Here is a 27,366-nt window from a genome sequence, read left to right as displayed (position 1 = left end):
CTCCTCTGCCCCCCTCTCCCTCTCTGCCCCCTCTCCCCTCTCTGCCCCCCTCTCTCCTCTCTCCTCTCCCCTCTCCCTCTCTCTCTGCCCCCTCTCTCCCTCTCTCTCCCCCTCTCCCTCTCTGCCCCTATCCCTCTGCCCTCTCTCCCCCCTCTCTCCCCACTCTCTGTCCCTGTCTCTCCCCCTCCTCTCTGCCCCCCCCCTCTGCCCTGCTCCCTCGCTCTGCCCCCCCTCTCTCTTGTCTTCTCCCCCCCCCCCTCTCTCTCCTGCCCCCCCTCTGATCCCCCTCCCTCTCTCCCTGCTCTCCCTCTCTCTCTTCTCTCTCCCCCCTCCCTCTCTGCCCCCCCTTCTCCCTCTCTCCCTCTCTCTCCCTCTCCCTCTTGCCCCCCCCTCTCTCTCTCTGGCCCCCCTCCCTCTCTGCCCCTTCCCTCTCTCCCCCCCCCTCCCTCTCTGCCCCCCCTCCTCCCTCTCTTCCCCTTCCCGTCTCTCCCCCCCCTTCCCTCTCTGCCCCCTTCCCTCTCTGCCCCTCCCTCTCTACCCTCCTCTCCTCCCTCTCTACCCCCCTCCCTCTCTAGGGATTGAAGAAGGAGGGTGAAGAGGAGGTGGGAGTGCTGGGGGATGAGGAGAACTGAGCCGTGCCTGTGCAGTTGGGGGCTATGCGTGAGTGGAATCTTGCGTTGGGGAAGCGCTTGGACTAGTAGGACAATAAAACACTCGTGACTCTTGACGTTGAATCAGGTTCTTGCAGATAGCAGTGGTGTTGCTGCCTCACAGCACCAAAGACCCAGGTTCCATCCTGACCTCGGATGCTGTCTGTGTGTGGAGTTTGCATGTTCTCCCTGTGACCCTGTGGGTTTTCTCCGGGAGCTCCGGTGTCCTCCCACATCCCAAAAGACGTGCGGGTTTGTAGGTCAATTGGCCCTCTGTAAATTGTCCCCTCGTGTCTAGGGAGCGGATGAGAAAGTGAGATAATGCAGAATGAGTGTGAACGGGTGATCGATGGTCGGCGTGGACTCGGTGGGCCAAAGTGTAGGTTTCCATGCTGTATCAGAGTCAAAGTCAATTCTATTGGTCACATGCACCCGAAGGTGCAGTGACATGAATTTGCCAGCAGCGATACACTTAAAAAGAACACACAATACACAATAGAATTTAACACAAACATCCACCACAGCATTCTTCACTGTGGTGGAAGGCAACATAGTTTAGCCAGTTCTCCTCCTTTGTTTACCCGTGGTCGGGGCCATGAACCCTCTGTAGTCGCTGCTGCGGACGGCCCTCTCGTCGGGATGATCCAAACTCCGCCGTCGGGACGGTCAAACACACCGCGGCTTGGAGCGCCCGACTCGGCCCTTTCCTACCAGAGACTGCGACATCAGAATGTTATCGGCCGCAGACCGGCAGTCGGAGCTCTTCTCCGTATTGCTAAAACTCTCAAAATTGCAGGGCTGAGCTTTAATGTGAGAGGCCGAAAGTTTAATGGAGAATAGTTTTTTTACACAGAGGGTGGTGGGTGCTTGGAACACGCTGCCAGGGGTGGTGGTGGAGGCAGATACGATAGTGGTATTTAGGAGGCTTATAGATAGCACATGGATGGGCAGGGAATGGAGGGATACGGATCACGTGCAGGCAGAGGAGATTAATTTAACAGCATCATGTTTAGCATGGACATTGTGGGCCGAAGGGCCTGTTCCTGTGCTGTATTGTTCTACGTTCTCTATCAGCAAATGAAAGAGAAATATAGACACAGAATGCTGGAGTAACTCAGCGGGTCAGGCAGCATCTGTGGAGAACATGGATGGGTGACGTTTCACAGAGTGCTGGAGTAACTCAGCGGGTCAGGCAGCCTCTCTGGGAAACATGGATAGGTGACGATTTGGGACAGAACCCTTCTTCAGATGCCTGGTAGGCCAATTGTTGGCTAGGGAAGGTGTGACCTGAAGAGTGATGCAATGTGGTGAACGATGGAACTGGTTAAACAACGAGGGTTGGGGGAGTGGTGTTAGGTAAATTGAATGGATTACAGGCCGATAAATCCCCAGGGACTGAAGGAAGTAGCCCCAGAAATAGTGGATGCATTAGTGATAATTTTTCAAAATTCTTTAGATTCTGGAGTAGTTCCTGAGGATTGGAGGGTAGCTAATGTAACCGCAGTTTTTAAAAAGGGAGAGAGAAAACGGGAAATTACAGACCAGTTAGTCTAACATCGGTGGTGGGGAAACTGCTAGAGTCCGTTATTAAAGATGGGATAGCAGCACATTTGGAAAGTGGTGAAATCATTGGACAAAGTCAGCATGGATTTATGAAAGGTAAATCATGTCTGACGAATCTTATAGAATTTTTCGAAGATGTAACTATTAGAGTGGATAAGGGAGAACCAGTGGATGTGTTATATCTGGACTTTCAGAAGGCTTTCGACAAGGTCCCACATAAGAGATTAGTATACAAACTTAAAGCACAAGGTTTTGGGGGTTCAGTATTGATGTGGATAGAGAATTGGCTGGCAGACAGGAAGCAAAGAGTAGAAGTAAACGGGTCCTTTTCAGAATGGCAGGCAGTGACTAGTGGGGTACTGCAAGGCTCAGTGCTGGGACCCCAGCTATTTACAATATATATTAATGATTTGTACGAGGGAATTGAAGGCAATATCTCCAAGTTTGCGGATGACACGAAGCCGTGTTAGCTGTGAGGAGAATGCTAGGAGGCTGCAAGGTGACTTGGATAGGCTGGGTGAGTGGGCAAATGCATGGCAGGTGCAGTATAATGTGCATAAATGTGAGGTTATCCACTTTGGTGGCAAAAACAGGAAAGTAGACTCTAATCTGAATGATGGCCGATTAGGAAAAGGGGAGATCCAACGAGACCTGGGTGTCATGGTACACCAGTCATTGAAAGTAGGCATTCAGGTGCAGCAGGCAGTGAAGAAAGCGAATGGTATGTTAGCATTCATAGCAAAAGGATTTGAGTATAGGAGCAGGGAGGTTCTACTGCAGTTGTACAAGGTCTTGGTGAGACCACACCTGGAATATTGCGTACAGTTTTGGTCTCCTAATCTGAGGAAAGACATTCTTGCCATAGAGGGAGTACAGAGAAGGTTCACCAGACTGATTCCTGGGATGGCAGGACTTTCATATGAAGAAAGACTGGATAGACTCGGTTTGTACTCGCTAGAATTTAGAGGATTGAGGGGGGATCTTATAGAAACTTACAACATTCTTAAGGGGTTGGACAGGCTAGATGCAAGATTGTTCCGATGTTGGGGAAGTCCAGAACAAGGGGTCACAGTTTAAGGATAAGGGGGAAATCTTTTAGGACTGAGGTGAGAAAAAAAAAATTCACACAGAGTGAATCTCTGGAACTCTCTGCCACAGAAGGTAGTTGAGGCCAGTTCATTGGCTATATTTAAGAGGGAGTTAGATGTGGCCCTTGTGGCTAAAGGGATCAGGGGGTATGGAGAGAAGGCAGGTACAGGATACTGAGTTGGATGATCAGCCATGATCATATTGAATGGCGGTGCAGGCTCGAAGGGCCGAATGGCCTACTCCTGCACCTATTGTCTATGTTTCTATGTGAGCAAGGGGGGAGGGAGGGGAGTGTTAGTAGAAGTTACAAAATTATAGAAGTCAATGTTTATATGACTTTAGACTTAAGGGAAACAGGCCATTCGGCCCACCGAGTCTGCGCTTGCCAACACTATCATTAATAGTGATAGCATAGGCTTGTGGACAATGACAGTTATAGATATTGTTAAAGAAAGAACTGCAGATGTTGTAAAAAGGGTCTGAAGAAGGGATTCGACCCGAAACATCACCTATTTCCTTCGCTCCATAGATGCTGCCTCAGCCGCTGAGTTTCTCCAGCATTTTTGTCTACCTATAGATAGTGTTAGCACACACTAGCACTATCCTACACACACTAGCACTATCCTACACACACTAACACTATCCTACACATACTAACACTATCCTACACACACTAGCACTATCCTACACACACTAACACTATCCTACACACACTAGCACTATCCTACACACCCACTAGCACTATCCTACACACACTAACACTATCCTACACCCACTAGCACTATCCTACACACACTAACACTATCCTACACACACTAGCACTATCCTACACACACTAGCACTATCCTACACACCCACTAGCACTATCCTACACACACTAGCACTATCCTACACACACTAGCACTATCCTACACACACTAGCACTATCCTACACACACTAACACTATCCTACACACACTAGCACTATCCTACACACACTAGCACTATCCTACACACACACTAACACTATCCTACACACACTAACACTATCCTACACACACTAGCACTATCCCACACACACTAGCACTATCCTACACACACTAACACTATCCTACACACACTAGCACTATCCTACACACACACTAACACTATCCTACACCCACTAACACTATCCTACACACACTAGCACTATCCTACACACACTAGCACTATCCTACACACCCACTAGCACTATCCTACACACACTAGCACTATCCCACACACACTAGCACTATCCTACACACACTAGCACTATCCTACACACACTAACACTATCCTACACACACTAACACTATCCTACACACACTAACACTATCCTACACACACTAACACTATCCTACACACACTAGCACTATCCCACACCCACTAACACTATCCTACACACACTAGCACTATCCTACCCACAATAACACTATCCCACACACACTAACACTATCCTACACACACTAACACTATCCTACACACACTAACACTATCCTACACACACACTAACACTATCCTACACACACTAACACTATCCTACACACACTAACACTATCCTACACACACTAACACTATCCTACACACACACTAACACTATCCTACACACACTAGCACTATCCTACACACACTAGGGACAATTTACAATTTATAACAACGGCAATTAACCTATAAACCTGTATGTCTTTGGAGTGTGGGAGGGAACTGAAGATCTCTGAGAAAACCCACGCAGGTCACGGGGAGAACGTGCAAACTCCATACAGACAGCACCTGTAGTCGGGATGGAACCAGCGTCTCCGGGGCTGGTGAGGCAGCAACTCTACCACTGCGCCACCGCGCTGCCCCTGGTTTAAACACTATTTTGTGCTTTCTGATCAGGAAAGTGGGTGACCTGACCCTACTGTACGAAGCCATCCAGTTGTCCAAGAAGGTCTTGCTTCAGGATCCGTGTCAGCTGGCTTCACAGCTCGTCGGACGCCTACAACAGATCGTTACGGAGGATACACCGGTGACGCCAGGTAAAGTGACAGGGGAGCTGATCATACAATCCAGGGCAATCCTCATATCAGTGAAGAAGGGTCTCGACCCAAAACGTCACCCATTCCTTCTCTCCGGAGATGCTGCCTGACCTGCTCGCTGAGTTACTCCAGCTTTTCGTGCCTACCTTCCCCTTATCAGCGATCGTTCGTGATGTGTGGAGAGGATGTTTCCACTGGTGGGGGGGGTCTAGGACCAGAGGCCACAGCCTCAGAATAAACGGATGTACTGTACCTTTAGAAATGAGGTGAGGAGGAATTTCTTTAGTCAGAGGGTGGTGAATCAGTGGAGTTCTTTGCCACAGAAGTCTGTGGAGGCCAAGTCAGTGGATAGTTTTAAAGCAGTTGGATAGATTTGTGATTAGAACGGGTGTCAGGGGCTATGGGGAGAAGGAAGGAGAATGGGGTTGAGAGGGAAAAGATAGATCAGCCATGTTTGAACGGCGGAGTAGACTTAATGGGCTGAATGGCCTAATTGCCACAGACGGCTGTGGAGGCCAAGTCAGTGGGTAACAGAGAAACATACAAGGTACTGGAGGACTGCAGAGTAGCTAGTTTAGTTTGGATTTAGTTCACTTCAGTTTATTGTCACGTGTGCCAAGGTAGACAAAGACAATAGGTGCAGGATTAGGCCATTCGGCCCTCGAGCAAGCACCGCCATTCACTGTCATCATAGAAACATAGAAAATAGGTGCAGGAGTAGGCCATTCGGCCCTTCGAGCCTGCACTGCCATTCAATTTGATCATGGCTGATCATCCAACTCCTGTACCTGCCTTCTCTCCATACCCCCTGATCCCTTTAGCCACAAGGGCCACATCTAACTCCCTCTTAAATATAGTCAATGAACTGTGGCCTCAACTACCTTCTGCGGGTGAGAATTCCAGAGATTCACCACTCTCCGTGTGAAAAATGTTTTTCTCATCTCGGTCCTAAAAGATTTTCTCCCTTATCCTTAAACTGTGACCCCCTTGTTCTGGACTTCCCCAACATCAGGAACAATCTTCATGCATCTAGCCTGTCCAACCCCTTAAGAATTTTGTAAGTTTCTATAAGATCCCCCCTCAAGCTTCTAAATTCTAGCGAGTACAAGCCGAGTCTATCCAGTCTTTCTTCATATGAAAGTCCTGACATCCCAGGAATCAGTCTGGTGAACCTTCTCTGTACTCCCTCTATGGCAAGAATGGATTTCCTCAGATTAGGAAACCAAAACTGTATGCAATACTCCAGGTGTGGTCTCACCAAGACCCTGTACAACTGCAGTAGAACCTCCCTGCTCCTATACTCAAATCCTTTTGCTATGAATGCTAACATACCATTCGCTTTCTTCACTGCCTGCTGCACCTGCATGCCTACTTTCAATGACTGGTGTACCATGACACCCAGGTTTCATTGCATCTCCCCTTTTCCTAATCGGCCACCATTCAGATAATAGTCTATTTTCTTGTTTTTGCCGCCAAAGTGGACAACCTCACATTTATCCACATTATACTGCATCTGCCATGCATTTGCCCACTCACCCAGCCTATCCAAGTCACCTTGCAGCCTCCTAGCATCCTCCTCACAGCTAAAACTGCCCCCCAGCTTCGTATCATCCGCAAACTTGGAGATGTTGCATTCAATTCCCTCATCCAGATCATAAATATATATTGTAAATAGCTGCGATCCCAGCACTGAGCCTTGCGGTACCCCACTAGTCACTGCCTGCCATTGCGAAAAGGACTCGTTTACTCCTACTCTTTGCTTCCTGCCAGCCAGTTGTCTATCCACATCAATACTGAACCCCCAATACCATGTGCTGATCATCCCTAATCAGTGCCCCGTTCCTGCCTTCTCCCCATATCCCCTGACTCCGCTATCTTTCAGAGCACCTATCTAGCTGTCTCTTGAAAATATCCAGAGAACCGGCCTCCACCGCCCTCTGAGGCAGAGAATTCCACACTCACAACTCTCTGTGTGAAAAAGTGTTTCCTCATCCCCTTTCTAAATGGCTTACCTCTTATTCTTAAACTGTGGCCCCTGGTTCAGGGCTCCCCCAACACCGGGAACATGTTTCCTGCCTCTAGCGTGTCCAAACCTTTCATAATCTTATATGTTTCAATAAGATCCCCTCACATCCTTCTAAACTCCAGAGTATACAAGCCCAGCTGCTCCATTCTCTCAGCATATGACAGTCCCTCCATCCTAGGAATAAACTTGTGAACCTACGCTGCACTCCCTCAATAGCATGAATGCCCTTCCTCAAATTAGTGGACCAGAACTGCACACAATACTCCAGTTGTGGTCTCACTAGGGCCCTGTACAACTGCAGAAGGACCTCTTTGCTCCTGTACTCAACTCTTCTTGTTCTGAAGGCCAACTTGGCTGTATTCACTGCCTGCTGTACCTGCATACTTACTTTCATTGTTCCATACAGTGAAAAGCTTTTTTGTTGTGTGCTGTCCAGTGGAAACACAATGCAGCTGCTCCATGACCTACAATGGATATAGACAATAGGTGCAGGAGTAGGCCATTTGGCCCTTCGATCCAGCACCGCCATTCAATGTGATCATGGCTCATCATCCACAATCAGTTCCTGCCTTCTCCCCATATCCCCTGACTGCGCTATTTTTATGAGCCCTATCTAGCTCTCTCTTGAAAGCATCCAGAGAACCGGCCTCCACCGCCCTCTGAGACAGAGAATTCCACAGACTCACCGCTCTCTGTGAGAAAGAGGTTAGGTACCGATAAACCCATCGAAAATATCGTAAGCCGAAAATGCATTTAATACAATGTGATCACGTTAAAGATAGCAGAGTCAGGGGATATGGGGAGAAGGCAGGAACGGGGTAATGATTGGGGATGATCAGCCATGATCACATTGAATGGCGGTGCTGGCTCGAAGGCCGAATGGCCTACTCCTGCACCTATTGTCTATTATCTATTGTGACCGGAAGTGACGTGCAGCTCGCTGCTGTTGCCCAGCGTTTCTACCATCATAAAGTCGAGATATCGTAAGTCGAAGCATCGTAAATCGGGGAGCTTCTGTGCTTGATTACAATCGAGTCGTCCACAGTGTACAGATACATATTGATTCGGCCCATCAAGTCCACTCATGGCTGATCTATCTTTCCCTCTCAACCCCATTCTCCAGCTTTCTCCCCATAACCTCTGACATCCGTACTAATCAAGAATCTGTCGATCTCTTCTGAAAAATATCCATTGATTTTGTCTCCACAGCCATTATAATGAATTCCACAAATTCACCACCCTCTGAGTAAATAAATTCTTCCTTATCTCCATAGTTGAACAAAGGGGACTATGAAGGCATGAGAGAGGAGTTGGCCAAGGTAGACTGGAAAGGGATCCTAGCAGGAATGACGGTGGAACAGCAATGGCAGGAATTTCTGGGCATAATCCGGAAGACGCAGGATCATTTCATTCCAAAAAGGAAGAAAGATTCTAAGGGGAGTAGGAGGCAACCGTGGCTGACAAGCGAAGTTAGGGATAGAATAAAACTAAAAGAAAAAATGTATAACACAGCAAAGAATAGCCGGACCACATCTGGAGTATTGTGTACAGTTTTTGTCTCCTAATTTGAGGAAGGACATCCTTGTGATTGATGCAGTGCAGCGTAGATCCACAAGATTGATCCCTGGGATGGCGGGACTGTCTTATGAGGAAAGATTAAAAAGACTAGGCTTGTATTAACTGAAGTTTAGAAGGATGAGGGAGGATAGAAACATAGAAACATAGAAAATAGGTGCAGGAGTAGGCCATTCGGCCCTTCGAGCCTGCACCGCCATTCAATATGTTCATGGCTGATCATCCAACTCAGTATCCTGTACCTGCCTTCTCTCCATACCCCCTGATCCCTCTAGCCACAAGGGCCACATCTCCCTCTTAAATATAGCCAATGAAATGGCCTCAACTACCCTCTGTGGCAGAGAGTTCCAGAGGTTCACCACTCTCTGCGTGAAAAAAGTTCTTCTCATCTCGGTTCTGAAGGATTTCCCCTCTATCCTTAAGCTGTGACCCCTTGTCCTGGACTTCCCCAACATCGGGAACAATCTTCCTGCATCCAGCCTGTAGAAACATATAAAATTATAAAAGGACTGGACAAGCTAGATGCAGGAAAAATGTTCCCAATGTGGGGCGAGCCCAGGACCAGGGGCCACAGTCTTAGAATAAAGGGGAGGCCATTTAATACTGAGGTGAGAAAAAACTTTTTCACCCAGAAAGTTGTGAAGTTATGGAATTCCCTGCCACAGAGGGCAGTGGAGGCCAAGTCACTGGATGGATTTAAGAAAGAGTTAGATGGAGCTCTAGGGGCTAGTGGAGTCAAGGGATCTGGGGAGAAGGCAGGCACGGGTTATTGATAGGGGACGATCAGCCATGATCACAATGAATGGCGGTGCTGGCTCGAAGGGACGAATGGCCTCCTCCTGCACCTATTTTCTATGTTTCTATGTTTCTATCTCCTTCCTAAAGGAATGTCCTTTAATTCTATGACCTCTGGTCCTAGACTCTCCCACAGGTGGAAACATCCTCTCCACATCCACTCTAACCAGGCCTTTCATTATTCTGTACGTTTCAATGAGGTCCCCTTCTAAACACCAGCGAGTACGGGCCCAGTGCCGTCAAATGCTCATCATCTGTTAACCCTCTCATTCCTGGGATCATTTTTGTAAACCTCCTCTGGACCCTCTCCAGAGCCAGCACATCCTTCCTCAGAGATGGTGCCCAAAATTGCTCACAAATATTCTAAATGTGGCCTGACCAGCGCCTTATAGAGCCTCAACATTACATCCCTGTTTTTGTATGCAAGCCCTCTTGAAATAAATGCTAGCATTGAGTTTGCCTTCCTTACTATTGATTAGACTTGCAGATTAACTTTTAGGAAATCCTGCACCAGCTCTCCCATGTCCCTTTGCACCTCTGATTTCTGGATTCTCTCCCAATTTTTAAATAGTCTACTTTTATTCCTACTACCAAAATGCATGACTCCACGTAGGCTCATTGGGCTGTCCTGTACATTCTGTCCTAACTGGGGCAATTGTGTTTGTGTGCGTGTGTAAGGATAGTCTTGCGGAGCTGTGTGTAAAATATGTATTTCACTGTACCTTGTACACGTGACAATATATTGAACCATTGATCCATTAAAGCTGGGTGGCAGTGTGAACTGTGAGGAGGATGCTATGAGAATGCAGGAAGAATTGGACAAGTTGGGTGAGTGGGCAGATGCATGGTAGATGCAGTTTGATGTGGATAAATGTGAGGTTATCCACTTTGGTGGCAAGAACAGGAAGGCAGATTATTATCTAAATGGCGTCAAGTTGGCAACGAGAGTGTACATCGTGATCTGTACATCGAGTACATTGTAGAAATAGGTGAACATAAATCAACTTACATGAACATAACTTGTGGAGTACCTCAAGGGTCTGTGTTAGGTCCAAAGCTTTTCATAATATACATTAACGACAAATGCAAAGTATCAAATATACTGAAATTGATTATATTTGCCGATGATACAAATATTTTTTGTTCCGGTGACAATTTGAAGCAGCTTTTGGAGGTCATCACATCAGAAATGAATAAATTAAAACAGTGGTTTGATGTCAACAAATTGTCTCTAAATTTAAGCAAAACAAAGATTATGCTATTTGGAAAACATAAAACAAACCCTCAAGTACAATTGAAAATAGATAACATAAGTATAGAAAGAGTATATGAAAAAACATTTCTTGGTGTGATCTTAGACCACAAAAATCTGCTGGAAACCACATATATACCACGTCAAAGCAAAACTGGCAAAGTCTATAGCAATATTGGGAAAATCAAGACACAATCTGGACCACAAATCAATATATACTCTGTATAATACACTCATATTGCCATATCTGAGTTACTGTGTGCAGATAAAGGGGTAACACCTACAAAACCAACCTACAGCCGTTATGCACATTACAAAAAAGAGCAATAAGAATTATCATTAACGTTAGATATCTTGAACATACCAATTTATTATTCTTAAAGTCACATACACTGAATTTATGAATGCGCAAATCATGTGCAAAGCAAGAAATAATTTACTTCCAGGAAATATACAAAAAGCTGTTCGTGGAACGACAGGGTGGGTGTAATTTGAGAGGGGAACATAATTTTAAAAAACTCAATGTCAGAACAACTCTTAAAAGTATGTTCATAGCAATCTGTGGGGTGAATTTGTGGAATGGTCTGGAACGGGAGATAAAACATAGCACAAACATAATTCAGTTTTTAAAGATGTACAAAAACACTTTTTTAAAAGGATACTGGGATGAGGATAGGTGATTGTGAGTGGAATATTTGTTATACTGATTGTATTGGGAAGGGTGATTATAGGGTGATGGGTTGTATATATGACTAAGATGCTGTATAGTATATGAGGGGTTTTTCTTTTCTTTTTTCTTTTTTTCTCTCTTTTATGTATGGCTTTGTAAATATTTGATTAGTGTATAAATGTAAATAATTTGGTGTACTTAGAGCTGCTGGTGTACATATGGTGTACATAGAGCTGCTGGTGTACATATGGTGTACATATAGCTGCTGGTGTACATATGGTGTACATACAGCTGCTGGTGTACATATGGTGTACATATAGCTGCTAAATTTGTGTAAGATAATGACAAGCAGTTGAATAAGGGGTGGGAATTAATAAGCTTTGGCTTCTTCCTGCTCCTTTTCGGACACATATGATTTCATTTATTTATAGATATTGTTTATGACACTTTATAAATATTCTTGTTTTGTTTTTTTGTATGCTGTTTCACACTTGCTTTTTATTCTTTCATTCTGTTTGAAATAAAGAATTAAATAAATAACTAAATCAATAAATCTGGGGGTCCTTGTTAATCAGTCAAAGAAAATAAGCATGCAGGTACAGCAGGCAGTGAAGAAAGCGAATGGCATGTTGGCCTTTATAACAAGAGGAGTTGAGTATAGGAGCAAAGAAGTCCTTCTGCAGTTGTACAGGGCCCTAGTGAGACCACGCCTGGAGTATTGTGTGCAGTTTTGGTCCCCTAATTTGAGGAAGGACATTCTTTCTATTGAGGGAGTGCAGCGTAGGTTTAAAGGTTAATTCCCAGGATGGTGGGACTGTCATACGCTGAGAAAATGGAGTGGCTGGGCTTGTACACTCTGGAGTTTAGAAGGATGTGAGGGGATCGTATTGAAACATATAAGATTATTAAGGGTTTGGACACGCTGGAGACAGGAAACATGTTCCCGATGTTGGGGGAGTCCAGAACCAGGGGCCACATTTTAAGAATAAGGGGTAAGCCATTTAGAACAGAGACGAGGAAACACTTTTTCACATAGAGTGTTGTGAGTCTGTGGAATTCTCTGCCTCAAAGGGCGGTGTAGGCCAGTTTTCTGGATGCTTTCAAGTGAGAGCTAGATAGGGCTCTTAAAAATAGCGGAGTCGGGGGATATGGGGAGCAGGCAGGAACGAGGTACTGATTGTGGATGATCAGCCATGATCACATTGAATGGCGGTGCTGGCTCGAAGGGCAGAATGGCCTACTCCTGCACCTATTGTCTATTGTCTATTTATAAAATAGTCTACTCTTTTATTCCTACTACCAAAATGCATGGCTTCACATGGATCCATTGGGCTGTACATTCTGTACTAACTGGGGCAATTGTGTTTGTGTGCAAGGATAGACTCACGGAGCTGTGTGTAAAATATGTATTTCACTGTACCTTGTACATGTGACAATAGAGAAACCATTGAACCGTTTCATCCATTAAATGCGTGTGGCATTATTTCTTCAGATGACCCAAGGAAATACCCCCATCTCCTGCGCTTGCTGAGTGAGTGTCAAAGATCTTCGATGCCATTCCTCGTGCCTTCATTTACCTGCCTCTTGCCCCCGGGTGGGTTGATGTACAGTACACTGTCAGGTAAGAAACGTTCTGTCCTAAACCTCTCCCATCCATGCACCCGCCCAAATTTTATTGTAAGTGTAGAAGCGGGGAACTGCAGGTGCTGGTTTATGCAGGAAAGCCTCAAACTGCTGGAGTAACTCACCAGGTTAGAGAGCATCTCTGGAGGACATGGATAGGTGACGTTTTGGGTTGGGACCCTTCTTCAGATTGATGGCAGGGGTAAGTGAGAGGGGGAGGGAGACTTCACATGGACTCACGGTGGCGTAGAGGTAGAGTTGCGGCCTTACAGCGAATGCAGCACCGGAGACCCGGGTTCAATCCCGACTGCGGGTGCTGTCTATACGGAGTTTGTACGTTCTCCCCGTGACCTGCGTGTGGTTTTCCCAGAGATCTTCGGTTTCCTCCCACATTCCAAAGACGTACAGGTTTGTAGGTTAATTTGCTTGATATAAAATGTAACAATTGACCCTAGTGGGTGTAGGATAGTGTTAATGTGCGGGGTCGCTGGTCAGCGTGGACCCGGTGGGCTGAAGTGCCAGTTTGCGCTCTGTATCTCTAAACTAGAAGAGCATGGGGCAGGACTCCAGAGATGCTGCCTGACTTGCTAGGTTACTCCAGCATTTTGTGTCCAAATTTATTATTAATTTGAGTGGAGTTGAGTTTATTGTCACGTGTACCGAGGTACAGTGAAAAGCTTTTGTTGCGTGCTAACCAGTTAGCGGAAAGACAAGACATGATTACAATCGAGCCGTCCACAGTGTATAGATACATGATTAGGAATTAATGTTTAGTGCAAGGTAAAGCCAGTAAAGTCTGATCAAGGATGGTCCGAGTGCTTATGAAAGAACTGCAGATGCTGGAAAAATCGAAGGTGGACAAAAATGCTGGAGGATCTCAGTCAGCATCTATGGAGTGAAGGAATAGGTGACGTTTCGGGTCGAGACCCTTCTTCAGACTGAAAAAGAGGGGAATTGAGGAAGAGGCAGAGTCAGTGGGCTGTGGGAGAGCTGGGAAGGGGAGGGGAAGGAGGGAAAAAGCAATGACTACCTGAAATTGGAGGTCAATGTTCATACCGCTGAGGTGTAAACGACCCAAGCGAAATATGAGGTGCTGCTCCTCCAATTTGCGGTGGGACTCACTCTGGCCATGGAGGAGGCCCAGGACAGAAAGGTCTGATTCGGAATGAGAGGGGGAGTTGAAGTGCTGAGCTACCGGGAGATCAGGTTGGTTATTGTGAACTGAAGAATTGACCAGGGAGTTACGGAGGGAGCGGTCTCTGCAGAAAGCCGAAAGGGGAGGAGATGGGAAGATGTGGCCAGTGGTGGAGCTGGCGAATATGTCGGAGGATTATCGGTTGTATGTGACGGCTGGTGGGGCGGAAGGTGAGGACAAGGGGGACTCTGCCCTTGTTACGAGTGGGGGGATGGGGAGTGAGACCAGAGCTACGGGATATAATAGGACGTACATGGTAAATGGTAGGGAATTGAAGAATGCAGGTGAACAGAGGGATCTGGGAATAACTGTGCACAGTTCCCTGAAAGTGGAATCTCATGTAGATAGGGTGGTAAAGAAAGCTTTTGGTGGGCTGGCCTTTATAAATCAGAGCATTGAGTATAGAAGTTGGGATGTAATGTTAAAATTGTACAAGGCATTGGTGAGGCCAATTCTGGAGTATGGTGTACAATTTTGGTTGCCTAGTTATAGGAAGGACGTCAACAAAATAGAGAGAGTACAGAGGAGATTTACTAGAATGTTGCCTGGTTTTCAGCAACTAAGTTACAGAGAAAGGTTGAACAAGTTAGGACTTTATTCTTTGGAGCGCAGAAGGTTAAGGGGGGACTTGATAGAGGTCTTTAAAATGATGAGAGGGATAGACAGAGTTGACGTGGATAAGCTTTTCCCACTGAGAGGAGGGAAGATGCAAACAAGGGGACATGACTTGAGAATTAAGGGACAGAAGTTTAGGGGTAACATGAGGGGGAACTTCTTTACTCAGAGAGTGGTGGCTGTGTGGAATAAGCTTCCAGTGAAGGTGGTGGAGGCAGGTTCGTTTTTATCATTTAAAAATAAATTGGATAGTTATATGGACGAGAAAGGAATGGAGGGTTATGGTCTGAGCGCAGGTATATGGGACTAGGGGAGAATACGTGTTCGGCACGGACTAGAAGGGTCGAGATGGCCCGTTTCCGTGCTGTAATTGTTATATAGTTATATGGTTATATAGTGGAGACCCTGGTGAGAGCCTCATCTATGGTAGAAGAGGGGAACCCCTGTTCCCTAAAGAATGAGGACATCTCCGATGCCCTGGTGTGGAACACCTCATCCTGGGAGCAGTTGTGGCGTAGACGGAGGAATTGGGAGTAGGGGATGGAGTCCTTACAGGAAGCAGGGTGGGAAGAAGTGTAGTCCTGTTAGCCATGGGAGTCAGTGAGTTTATAGTTGAAGATAGTCCAAGGGTCACCAATGAGGTAGATAGTAGTTCAGCACTGCTCTCTGGTTGTGGTAGGATGGTTCAGTTGCCTGATGATAGTGACCCGGGATCGAACCTGATTATGAGGGTGCTGTCTTTTTGGAGTTTGCATGTTTCCTCTGTGACCCACCGTGGGTTTTGTTTAAATGTGGTGACTTAATAGCTGCCCATTGCGATCTCACAGGTCACACTGACCGGATTACGGCGGTAACATGTTTCCAGAAAGGTCTTCAAGCAATCACTGCATCGAGGGACGGGACGTTAAAAATCTGGGACCTCATCAGTGGCAAAGCATTGCATACAGTGCACGGAGTTGGCAAGGACATAGACTCCATAACACTGTGCCTGCAGAATACACTGGCGGCTGTAACTGAGGACAACGCTCTCCAGGTGTGGGATATCCACACTGGAAAGCAGATCTTCACAGTCACTGGCTCCCTGGACCACCCCATAGTTCGGTCAGCTCTCGATGGACAACACCTGTTGGCCTTTTACGACGGAAGCCATTTTGTTAAGGTAAGAATATTGTGGCCATTTTGTTAAGGTAAGAATACGAGGCACCTCAAGAATACTCGCACAGCAAGGCGTGTTCTAGCGCAAGGCCCCTCGTACAATTAACCGCGGTCTCTGAGCTAAACCATGAATGAACCAACCCCATGGGGTTGTGGCAATTGTGAAAGTTTCTCGGTGGCACAGCAGTAGAGTCAATAGACCATAGACAATAGGGGCAGGAGGAGGCCATTCGGCCCTTCGAGCCAGCACCGCCACTCAATGTGATCATGGCTGATCATCCCCAATCAGTACCCCGTTCCTGCCTTCTCCCCATATCCCCTGACTCCGCTAATTTTAAGAGCCCTATCTAGCTCTCTCTTGAAAGCACCAGAGAACCGGCCTCGATCTCACTTTCTTTAATCTGACTCATCACCATCTGTAATTCATCCCACAATGGTGATGTCGACGGCAAACTTGGCGATGTAGTTCGCAATGTATCCGGCTACACAGTCGTGAGGATAGAGTTAGTACAGCAGAGGGCTGTACTGATGGCTATTGAGAATGAAGTGTTTCCGCCAATGTGGTCTGTGGATAAGGAAGTCGAGGATCCAGTTGGAGTATTGTGAGCCGTTTTGGTCCCTTAATTTAAGGAAGGACATTCTTGCTATTGAGAAAGTGCAGCGTATGTTTACAGGGTTAATTCCCGGGATGACGGGACTGTCATATGCTGAGAGAATGGAGCAGCTGGGCTTGTACACTCTGCAGTTTAGAAGGATGAGAGGGATTCTTATTGAAACATATAACATTATTAAAGGTTTGGACACTTGGTTTATATGGTTATATGGTTATATGGACACACTAGAGGCAGGAAACATGTTCCCGATGTTGCGGGAGTCCAGAACAAAGGGCCACAGTTTAAGAATAATGAGTAAGCCATTTAGAACGGAGACGAGGAAACACTTTTTCCTCACAGTTGTGAATCTGTGGAATTCTTTGCCTCAGAGGGAGGTGGAGGCCGGTTGTCTGGATGCTTTCAAGAGAGAGCTCTTAAAGATAGCGGAGTCAGGGGATATGGAGAGAAGGCAGGAACGGGGTACTGATTGTGGATGATCAGCCATGATCACATTGAATGGCGTTGCTGGCTCGAAGAGCCAAATGGCCTACTCCTGCACCATTGTCTGTTGTCTATTGTCTAATGTCTATTGTCAGTTGCAGAGGGATGCGCAGAGACCCAGTTCCGTGAGCTTGGTAACCAGCTTGTGCAGACTGGCGGGTTAATTGGCTTCTGTAAAGTGTGTAGGAAGCCGATGAGAAAGTGGGATATCATGGTAACCAATGTACTGGTCACCGATGGTCGGCATAGGCTCGATGGGCTGAAGGGCCTGTTTCCACCCTGTATCTCTAAACTAAACCAATGAAATGTTCGTGCTTTCAGATTTTTGATGTGTCAAACTGCTGCAGATTGTTACACCAAGTGGATATCACTCCAGAAATCGATCCCATTCACAAGGATCACACTATATTAGTGTCGGAATATTCATTGAGAGATCAAGTTCTTTTTGCCTATCGGTAAGTGTTCAACCAACGCTTCCACCCATGTGGATTACAAGCACCTTGTATGTTTCTTTGTTTAAAAAGACACGGAGTTGTGGAGTAACTCAGCGGGTCAGGCAGCATCTGTGGAGAAATGGATAGGTGATGTTTTTCACAGAGTGCTGGAGTAAACTCAGCGGGTCAGGCAGCATCTGTGGAGAACATGGATAGGTGACGTTTCACAGAGTGCTGGAGTAACTCAGCGGGTCAGGCAGCATCTGTGGAGAACATGGATAGGTGACGTTTCACAGAGTGCTGGAGTAACTCAGCGGGTCAGGCAGCATCTGTGGAGAAATGGATAGGTGACGTTTCACAGAGTGTTGGAGTAACTCAGCGGGTCAGGCAGCATCTGTGGAGAAATGGATAGGTGACGTTTCACAGAGTGCTGGAGTAACTCAGCGGGTCAGGCAGCATCTGTGGAGAAATGGATAGGTGACGTTTCACATAGTGTTGGAGTAACTCAGCGGGTCAGGCAGCATCTGTGGAGAAATGGATAGGTGACGTTTCACAGAGTGCTGGAGTAACTCAGCAGGTCAGGCAGCATCAGAGGAGTACCTCTTGCCTGATGGGAGAAGAGGGAGTGGCCAGGGTGCGACTGGTCCTTGATGATGCTGCTGGCCTTGCCGAGGCAGCGTGAGGTGTAGATGGAGTCAATGGAAGGGAGGTTGGTTTGTGTGATGGTCTGGGCTGCGTCCACAATTCGCTGCAATTTCTTGCGGTCTTCCTTTGTCTTATTTCTTTTCTTTCCTCTTGAACTTCTTTGGTAGTTTAGGGGTCTTTTCTTTCCTTTCTTTTATTTTACTTCTTTTTCTTCAATCTCACCTTTTTTCTCTTTTTTTTTGGATTCAGGTTTCGATGTTAAAGCTGTACAAAAATTGTATAACTGTCATGTTGATTGCCTTATTCTTGTAAAGTCACTGTTCCCAGACCGAGCTGTGGGCCGATGGTGACAGTGCAAGCTCGGTACTGGGCAATCATTTTACTTTGAACTTTCAGATCCTCTATTGGATCTAATTGTTTATTTGTGGCTTTGTCAGGAGTGGGAAGGAAGGCATGGTGCTGAGTTCTAAACAAGGGAAGGTGGTGGCCAAGCTGCCTGCCCGCGATGCTGCAGCTTCCGTCCAAGGAGTGGCCGTCACCAAGGACTACTTCCTTCTGGTCTGCAGGTGCGTACTGGGTCGCACCAAGCACTCGTTCAGTGGTCGACACGGTGGCGCAGCGGTAGAGTTGCTGCCTCACAGCGCCGGAGACCCGGGTTCGACCGCGACTACGGGTGCTGTCTGTACGGAGTTTGCACAGTTCTCCCTGCATGGGTTTTCTCCGGGTGCTCCGGTTTCCTCCCACACTACAAAAGACGTACAGGTTTGTAGGTCAATTGGCTTCGGTAAACTGTCCCCAATGTGCAGTATAGAATTAGTGTGATCGCTGGTCTGCGTGGACTCGGTGGGCTAAAGGCCCTGCTCCTGCACTGTATCTCTAAACACAACTAAACGGAACAATACAGTTATAGTCCTACAGCACAAAAACAGGACAGTCGGCCTAACTCGTCCATGCCTGCCGAGATGCCCCATCTAAGTAAGCTCGTCCCATTTGGCCCACGTCCCGCTAAACCCTTCCTCTGGGCGGCAAGGCGTAGCGATAGAGTAGCTGCCTTATAGCTCCAGAGACTGGGCCAGGGACTATTGCAACATGTGGACTAGTGTAGATGGGGTATGTACAGTAGGTCGGTGTGGGAAAGTTGGGCCGAAGGGTCTGTTTCCACTCTGTATCACTCTGGGACCCTGAATAAATGAATAAGACTTTATTGCCACATGTAACAAGTCACGGTGATATTCTTCGATTTGGAATGTATGCAAAGAGTCTCCACCTAAAGGGCAACGACAAAGTTACAAATAATTCAATTTTAATGCAAATCATTTTATAAAAACGATTCCATTTGTGGTCCCCGTTAGTTCTCGGCAGTCCCCCCTTGACTGTGTCTCTATGATAGAGTTTGAATGAGAGCGCTGTGTATATTTGTGACTGCTCTGCTCACCCATCGGTAACGCCCTTCCCCGTGGTGTGTCATTGTTCCAGGTATCCGTGCTCAAGGCTGCGCCAAGTCCTCCACATCGAGCTGTTTGGGGTGAAGAGCCGCGCCTACGTGCGCACGGTGAGCGGCTGCTGCGACCATCGCCTCTCCTTCCTGTCCGTCAACCACTCGGGTTCCCACCTCCTGGCGCTCAGCTCCTCGCGCCAAACAAACATCTCCACCATCCTCTCCTGGGACCTGGAGACAGAAGACCACAAGCACTTGGCGGAGTTCTCGTCTGCGGCCATCGGAGGCAAGTGGGCTCCCTCCAACACTCACGGTGGCGCAGCGATAGAGTTGCTGTCCTGCAGCGAATGCAGCGCCGGAGACCCGGGTTCGATCCCGACTATGGGTGCTGTCTGTACGGAGTTTGTACGTTCTCCACATGATCTCTGAGATCTTTGGTTTCCTCCCACATTCCAAAGACGTGCTGGTTTGTAGATTACTTGGCTTGGTGAATGTAAAAATTGTCCCTAGTAGGTGTTAATGTGCGGGGATCGCTGGTCGGGGCCGAAAGGGCCTGTTTCCGTGCTGTATCTCTAAACATAACTAAACAAAACTTTTTTCCCCCCATTCCGAATCTGACCTTACTGTCCTGGGCCTCGTCCATGGCCAGAGTGAGTCCCACCACAAATTGGAGGAGCAGCACCTCATATTTCGTTTGGGTTGTTTACACCCCAGCGGTATGAACATTGACCTCCAATTTCAGGCCTTGCTTTCTCCCATCTTCCCCTCCCCCCTTCCCAGCTCTCCCACAGCCAGGAAATCGCTATCAAAACATCGGGGGGACACAATTTCTTGGCGGCCGGGCGCGCGCATGCGCACACACGCGAGGCTTCGGCCGTGGGCCCTGTGGACGGTAACATCGGGAGCTGACCGATTGGTGACCGACTCCGTATTCCAGCAACAGCAGCTTCGTCCGCCCCGAATCGCGGGGCTTGAATCGGCCCGTTGGCGGGGGCTTTCATCGGCCGGCGGGGGCTTCAACATCGAGAGCCTCGATTGCCTCGATGCGGCAGTTGCATTTTAAGCCACGCCGGGCACTGAAAGGCCCCGCGAACAGGCCAATTCAGCCCTTAGAAAGCGTCTGATAAAGTCCGGATTACGAAACATGGGGGGGGGGGATTGTCCCCACCTCTCAAAGCAGGAAGGGGGGGCGTGTCCCCCCCACCCCCACCCAGGATTTTCGCCCATGTCCACAGCCTACTGTCTCCGCCTCTTCCTTTCTTCCAACCGCCCCCCTCCCACATCAGTCTGAAGAAGGGTCTCGACCCGAATGGTCGCTCCATAGATGCTGCCTCACCCGCTGAGTTTCTCCAGCATTTTTGTCTGCCTAAAATGACTGTGTGCCTTCTTCACAAATCACTGCTTGGATAGACAAGCAGGGTCCTCATTGAAACTTACCAAATGGTGAAAGGCCTGATAATAGTGGATGTGGAGAAGATGTTTCCACAGGTGGGAGAGTCTAGGACCAGAGGCCACAGCCTCAGAATAAAAGGACGTACCGTTAGAAACAAGATTAGTTTAGTTTAGTTTAGTTTAGGTTTCGAGATACAGCGCGGAAACTGACCCTTCGGCCCACCCAGTCCACACCGACCAGCGATCCACACACATTAACACTATCCTACGCACACTAGGGACAATTTGCACATACCAAGCCGATTAGCCAACAAACCCTTACGTCTTTGGAGTGTGAGAGTAAATCGAAGATCTCGGAGAAAACCCACGCGGTCACGGGGAGAACTTGCAAACTCCGTACAGACAGCACTTTTTTTTCCCCTTCGCTCCATAGATGCTGCCGCACCTGCTGAGTTTCTCCAGCACTTTTGTCTACCTGTAGTCAGGATGGAACCCAGGTCTTTGGCGCTGTGAGGCAGCAACTCTACCGCTGCGCCATCGTGGCTCCCTTGCTAGTGGACTCCCACAAAACATTCCTGGATGCCTTCTTTAAAAATCATTGAAACATAGCAAATAGTGAAAGGCCTGGATAGAGTGAATGTGGAGAGGATGTTTCCACTACTGGGAGAGTCCAGGACCAGAGGGCACAGCCTCAGAATAAAAGGACGTATCTTTAGAGAGGAAATTCTTTAGTCAGGGGGATCATATATTCTAGGATCAGAATTAGGCCATTTGGCCCATCAGATTTACTCCGCCATTCAATCTTGGCTAATCTGTCTCTCCCTCTCAAACCCATTCTCCTGCCTTCTCCCCATAAACCCTGACACCCGTACTAATCAAGAATCTGTCAATCTCTGCCATAAAAATATCCAATGACTTGGCCTCCACAGCTGCCTGTAGCAATATCAGCCATGATTGAATGGTGGAGTAGATTTGATGGGCCGAATGGCCTAACCCTGCTCCTGGAACGTATGAAGTAATGAACCTTCGGACTAAAGAAATCCCTCCTCATCTCCTTTCATTCTTTTATTCTGGTGCTGTGTGCTCTGGTGTTTAGGGTTGTCAAATTTCTCACTCCCAAATAAGGGAGAAAAGGTCAAAATACGGGACAAATTCCCAACGGCAATTCGTTGACAGACTCGGCCGTGGCTGGGTGGAATGATGAGTTGGACCAGGTGCTGAACTGCGCACAAAGCCCAGCCAGCAGGCCAGCTGAGGAGTATCGGCCCGGGCACCCCGTCCAGCTCATCCACCGATGATCGGCCATGAGAAGGAGTCAGTGGTGTCGGCGGTAAGCGAAGGTTCGAAGGACGGACAGCCGGCTGGGCTGCCGACCGACGGGGCTACGGGCGAGGCGCTGCTGCTGCTGCACTCCATGGGCTGCACTACGTCGGGATGGGTGAGGTGGGACCGGACGCGACGCTCCGACACAACAATCCCCTCGACCCGAGTGGTAGCGGTCAAATACGGGACAAGGGCGGTCCCGTACGGTCAAACCAATTTAGCCCAATATACGGGATGTTCCATCTAATACGAGACAGTTGACAATCCTACTGACCAGACAAAAGTGCTGGAGAAACTCAGCGGGTGCAGCAGCATCTATGGAGCGAAGGAAATAGGCAAAGTTTCGGGCCAAAACCCTTCTTCAGACTGATGTAGGGTGGGGAGAAGAAAGGAAAAAGCTGTCTACCTTCGATTTTCCAGCATCTGCAGTTCCTTCTTAGACAATCCTCCTGATTCTAGACTCTCCCACTAGTAGAAACATCCTCTCCACACCCACTCTATCCAAGCTTTTCACTATTCGGTAATTTTCAATGAGGTGTCCCCTCATCCTTCTAAACTCCAGCGAGTACGGGCCCAGAGCCGACAATATCCTCTCAATATTGCAGGGACCTGCCTTGACCTGCGTTTCTGCCTGGCCGTCTGCAAAGGGGAGAACTTCCTGAGGGTGTGGAACCTCGCCTCCAGGATAAATGACCAGTCCCTGGCCATCAGCACCAGTAACATGAAGAGTGCTGACGGGATCGTGGACATCAACCCCATGAAGAACAACTCCAGGTGAGGAATCAATCATAGTGTCATAGTCATAGAGTGATACAGCACGGAAGTAGTCTCCTCAGCCCAACTTGCCCACACCGGTCAACATGCTCCATCTACACTAGTCCCACCTGCCAGCATTTGTCCCATATTCCTCCAAACCTGTCCTATCCATGTACCTGTCTAACTGTTTCTTAAACGTTGCAATAGTCCCAGCCTCAACTACCTCCTAAGTTCATAAGAGATAGGAGCCGAATTAGGCCATTCAGCCCATCAAGTCTACTCCACCATTCAATCATGGCTGATCTATCTCTCCCTCCCAACCCCATTCTCCTGCCTTCTCCCCATAACCCCTGACACCCATACTCAAGAATCCCTCTCTCCCTCTCCCCCTCCCTCTCCCCCTCCCCCTCCCTGGTGTTGGGGCGTTTTTCCAGAATTCCAGAAGTTTTTCCCCATTATTAAACTGTAATTAAGTAGGGGGGGGGGGGGGGGGGGGGGTGTTGTAGTGGGGAGGGGGGGAGCAGGAGGGGGGGGCAGCAGATAGGACAATAGGTGCAGGAGTAGGCCATCAGGGCTGCCTTCCATTTGGAAAAAGGTTACTTATTTTAGTTTTTGAGTAATATAGTCTATGGAAGGTTATTTTTTTATTATTTTATTTTATTAGAAGTTAATACAATACAAAACAGTACAGTGGAACCTAATTTTAGGTTCCAACTATGTCATAACGTAATACATTTTACGTACAACCTCTAGTTTTATGTTTTTGAAAAGGAAGTAAAAAAAACCCCCAAAAAATAGAGAGAAGAAAAAGAGGAAAAATAGATGGTGGAAAATAGAAAAAGGTGAAGTGTGTATATAAGAAAAGAAAAAATAGAAAGTAGAAATAGGAGAAAAGGCCCCTTTAAAAAGAAATTTTCAAATCTTTGTTCGGAGATGTAAATCTATCCACGACCTGACCTGAAATCAGTAATCTTTACGGTACTGCTGCATCACATGATTCCAAAAAGTCGATGAAAGGAGACCAACTCCTTAAGAATTGGTCATATTTATCTATTAGGCGGAGTCTCATTTCTTCAAGGCGTGCTATGTCCATCATATTCCTAATCCACATTTTAATAGTTGGTATAGCTGTATTTTTCCAAAATGTAAGTATCAATTTCTTTCCAATTATTAACCCATAATTAAAGAATACTTTTAGGTCTTTATTTAAATTGATATATTCTACTATTATTCCAAATATATTCCATTCTGTATTAGGTTCTATTCTTGACTTGAAGCTTTGTAAATATATCAAATATATCACTCCAAAATGTATTCAACTTTGTACATCCTACAAATGAATGTGTTATATTGGCGTTTTGAAACAAACATTTATCGCATCTGGGAGAGACGTTTGGGTAGAATTTATTCAACCTCGTTTTTGAATAATATAGTCTATGTAATAATTTAAGTTGAATTAAATTATGTCTTGCATTAATGGGGCAATTATGTGTGTTCATCAGACACTTTTCCCATCTATCTTTCGGGATCTTCATCATTAGTTCATGTTCCCAATCTTCACTTAGCGCCTCTGTTGAGGGTAGTTCTCTATTTAATATGCTATTATAAAAATATGATATTAGTTTTTGTGAATCAGCCTTAATATTCATTGCTTCTTCTAAAGGGTCTAAAAATATAGTTTGAAATTATGTATATATTTCTTCATAAAGTTACATATCGGTATATATTTAAAATATTGATTATCCTTCAGTTTAAATTTTGATTTTAATTGTTGAAATGATAACAATTTGCCCAATTCATACATATCTCCCACTTTCCTAATCCCCAGTCTATCCCATTGTTTGTATGTTTTGTCGATAAGAGATGGTTTGAATGCAGGATTGTTCAATATTGGGGTTAGTACTGATAGATTATTTAATTTCAAGGATAATTTTATTTGTTTCCAAATTCTTATTGTATTGTGAATAATTGGGTTCTTCTTATATATTATACTATTCAATTTTATCGGTGAGAACAAGATCGTTCCTATATCGTACGGGAAACACTCCTCTTTCTCCATTCTTATCCACTCCGACTGGTGAGTGGAACTATCCAACCAGTACATTATGTTCTTAATATGCACTGCCCAGTAGTAATACGTAAAGTTAGGTAATGATAAACCCCCAACTTCAGGTTTACACAAATGCTTTTGTTGAATTCTGTGTGCTCTGTAATCCCATATAAAATTTGTGATATTAGAATCTAGTTTTTTGAAAAAATATTTTGGAATATATATTGGGATCGCTTGAAACAAATATATTAATTGTGGTAAGAAAGCCATTTTTATAGCGTTAATTCTACCTATCAATGAGAGCGGGAGCATTTTCCAAAATTTAATCATAACATTCAGTTTATTTAATAGTGGCATAAAATTGGCGCTAAATAATGATTTGAGTCTTCTCGTAATTTGAAAACCCAAATACTTAAATTTTTCTGTTGCAATTTTGAAAGGGAATTTTAATAAGTGTCTCGCATCCTGTGGTTTTAAAGACATGATTTTGCTTTTATTCCAATTTATTCTATATCCTGAAAAATAACCGAATTCCTCAATTAGAGTTAATAAGGTGGGGATACTCGTTTGTGTATTAGTAATATATAAAAGAATATTATCAGCATATAATGAAATTTTATTCTTTGAGTCCTTAGTAATATATCCCTGAATATTCGGATGATTTCTAATCTTTTCAGCCAGCGGTTCTATCATAAGGGCAAATAACAATGGTGATAAGGCACAACCCTGCCTATTACCCCTTGTTAAATAAAAATTTGGAGATAACATATTATTAGTTAATATTCTTGCCGTAGGTTTATCATAAAGTAATTTAACCCATCTAATAAAATTCTCTCCCATATTAAATTTTTGGAGTACCTTGTATAAATACTGCCATTCTACCTGGTCAAATGCCTTCCCTGCATCCAGCGTAATGACTGAAATATCTTCAATGTCCTCTTTGTGAGAGTACATTATATTGAAAAGCCTCAAATTATTAAATGATTGTCTTTTGGGTATAGATCCCGTTTGATCCGGGTTTGCCAATTTGTTAATATAATTATTCAGCCTTCTAGCTAGAATCTTTGCTAAGATTTTCTGATCCGTATTTAGAAGTGATATAGCTCTGTAAGAACCCGGTTCATCTAAATCTTTATCTTTTTTTGGTATAAGCGTTATTGTTGATTCTGCTAAAGTTTCTGGTACAGGTACACAACCTTTTATCCGGAATTCCAGAAAGCGAAAAGCTCCGAAAACCGGACATTTTTTTCCAGGATGTCATCTGCACACCAAAGCTCGTGTTTGGCGCCAAACTTGACTCGAAACGACCCACGGTCAACCCAGGTCTGTACTACTGTAGCTGCTGGTGTAAGGGGGGGGGGACTTTAATTCTTAGTCCCCTACCTGGTCGGAGAGGCATCATCCCTCCAAGCTGCTTCTTCACCCCGCCCTCGCGGCCTACCATTGAAAATGGAGCAGCGGTTGGAGCTCGGACCCCGCCAACTCGATCCCTGGCTCCGCAGCGCTATATATCCAGCGCCGCACGCAGCCCCAGCTCCGCGATGTTAGGAGTCGGCGGCGGCGCAGTGCTGGGATACCAGCGGGGAGTGGGCAATGCCTTACCGGAGCTGTGGCTGTGGGCCGCGGGCCGTGTTAGATTTGGAGCTCCGACCCCGGTGAACTTTACCCCTGGCTGTGCGACGCTCCAAATCCAGAGTGGCCCACGGCCGGACACCCGCAGCCACAGCTCCGCGATGTTGGGAGTCGGCGGCCACAGCGCTCCGGAGCTTACCGCACGGCGACCCGGTAAGGCAATGCCCGCTCCCCGCTGGTATCCCAGCGCTGCACTGCTGCCAACTCCCAACATCGCGGAGCTGGGGCTACGGTCCGTGGGCCACGCTGGATTTGGAGCGCCGCGGAGCCAGGGATCAGTTCGCCGGGGTCGGAGCTCCAACCGGCGCGGCCTGAGAGCTACGAGTGCCCCAGTCACCGGGGAGGAGGCAGCCGCTCCAGACTTTCCAAGCCACCCGCG

At 46.6% G+C, this 27,366-nt stretch overlaps 2 protein-coding genes across 2 annotated transcripts in view; both read left to right on the top strand.

The window, feature by feature from the left end:
- The window catches only part of LOC129714801 (NACHT domain- and WD repeat-containing protein 1), a 39,626-nt gene extending 19,339 nt beyond the window's left edge, over positions 1-20,287 (top strand). Inside the window, exons 5-10 of the mRNA XM_055664647.1 lie at positions 5,178-5,317; positions 13,128-13,256; positions 15,896-16,227; positions 17,639-17,772; positions 18,834-18,962; positions 19,873-20,287. Of these exons, the coding sequence (XP_055520622.1) occupies positions 5,178-5,317; positions 13,128-13,256; positions 15,896-16,227; positions 17,639-17,772; positions 18,834-18,962; positions 19,873-20,263 (1,255 nt within the window). The 3' untranslated portion in view covers positions 20,264-20,287. The remainder of the gene's footprint in view (positions 1-5,177; positions 5,318-13,127; positions 13,257-15,895; positions 16,228-17,638; positions 17,773-18,833; positions 18,963-19,872) is intronic.
- A 1,365-nt stretch (positions 20,288-21,652) lies between these two features.
- si:ch211-212k18.6 (uncharacterized) overlaps positions 21,653-27,366 on the top strand; it is a 38,754-nt gene continuing 33,040 nt past the window's right edge. Inside the window, exon 1 of the mRNA XM_055664644.1 lies at positions 21,653-23,323. Coding sequence (XP_055520619.1) covers positions 23,271-23,323 — 53 coding nt within the window. The 5' untranslated portion in view covers positions 21,653-23,270. The remainder of the gene's footprint in view (positions 23,324-27,366) is intronic.

This window comes from Leucoraja erinacea, chromosome 41, assembly GCF_028641065.1.
Source record: "Leucoraja erinacea ecotype New England chromosome 41, Leri_hhj_1, whole genome shotgun sequence".
NCBI lineage: Eukaryota > Metazoa > Chordata > Chondrichthyes > Rajiformes > Rajidae > Leucoraja > Leucoraja erinaceus.
The sequence above is the reverse complement of the archived record's forward strand: the minus strand, read 5'-3'. Positions and strand labels throughout refer to the sequence as shown.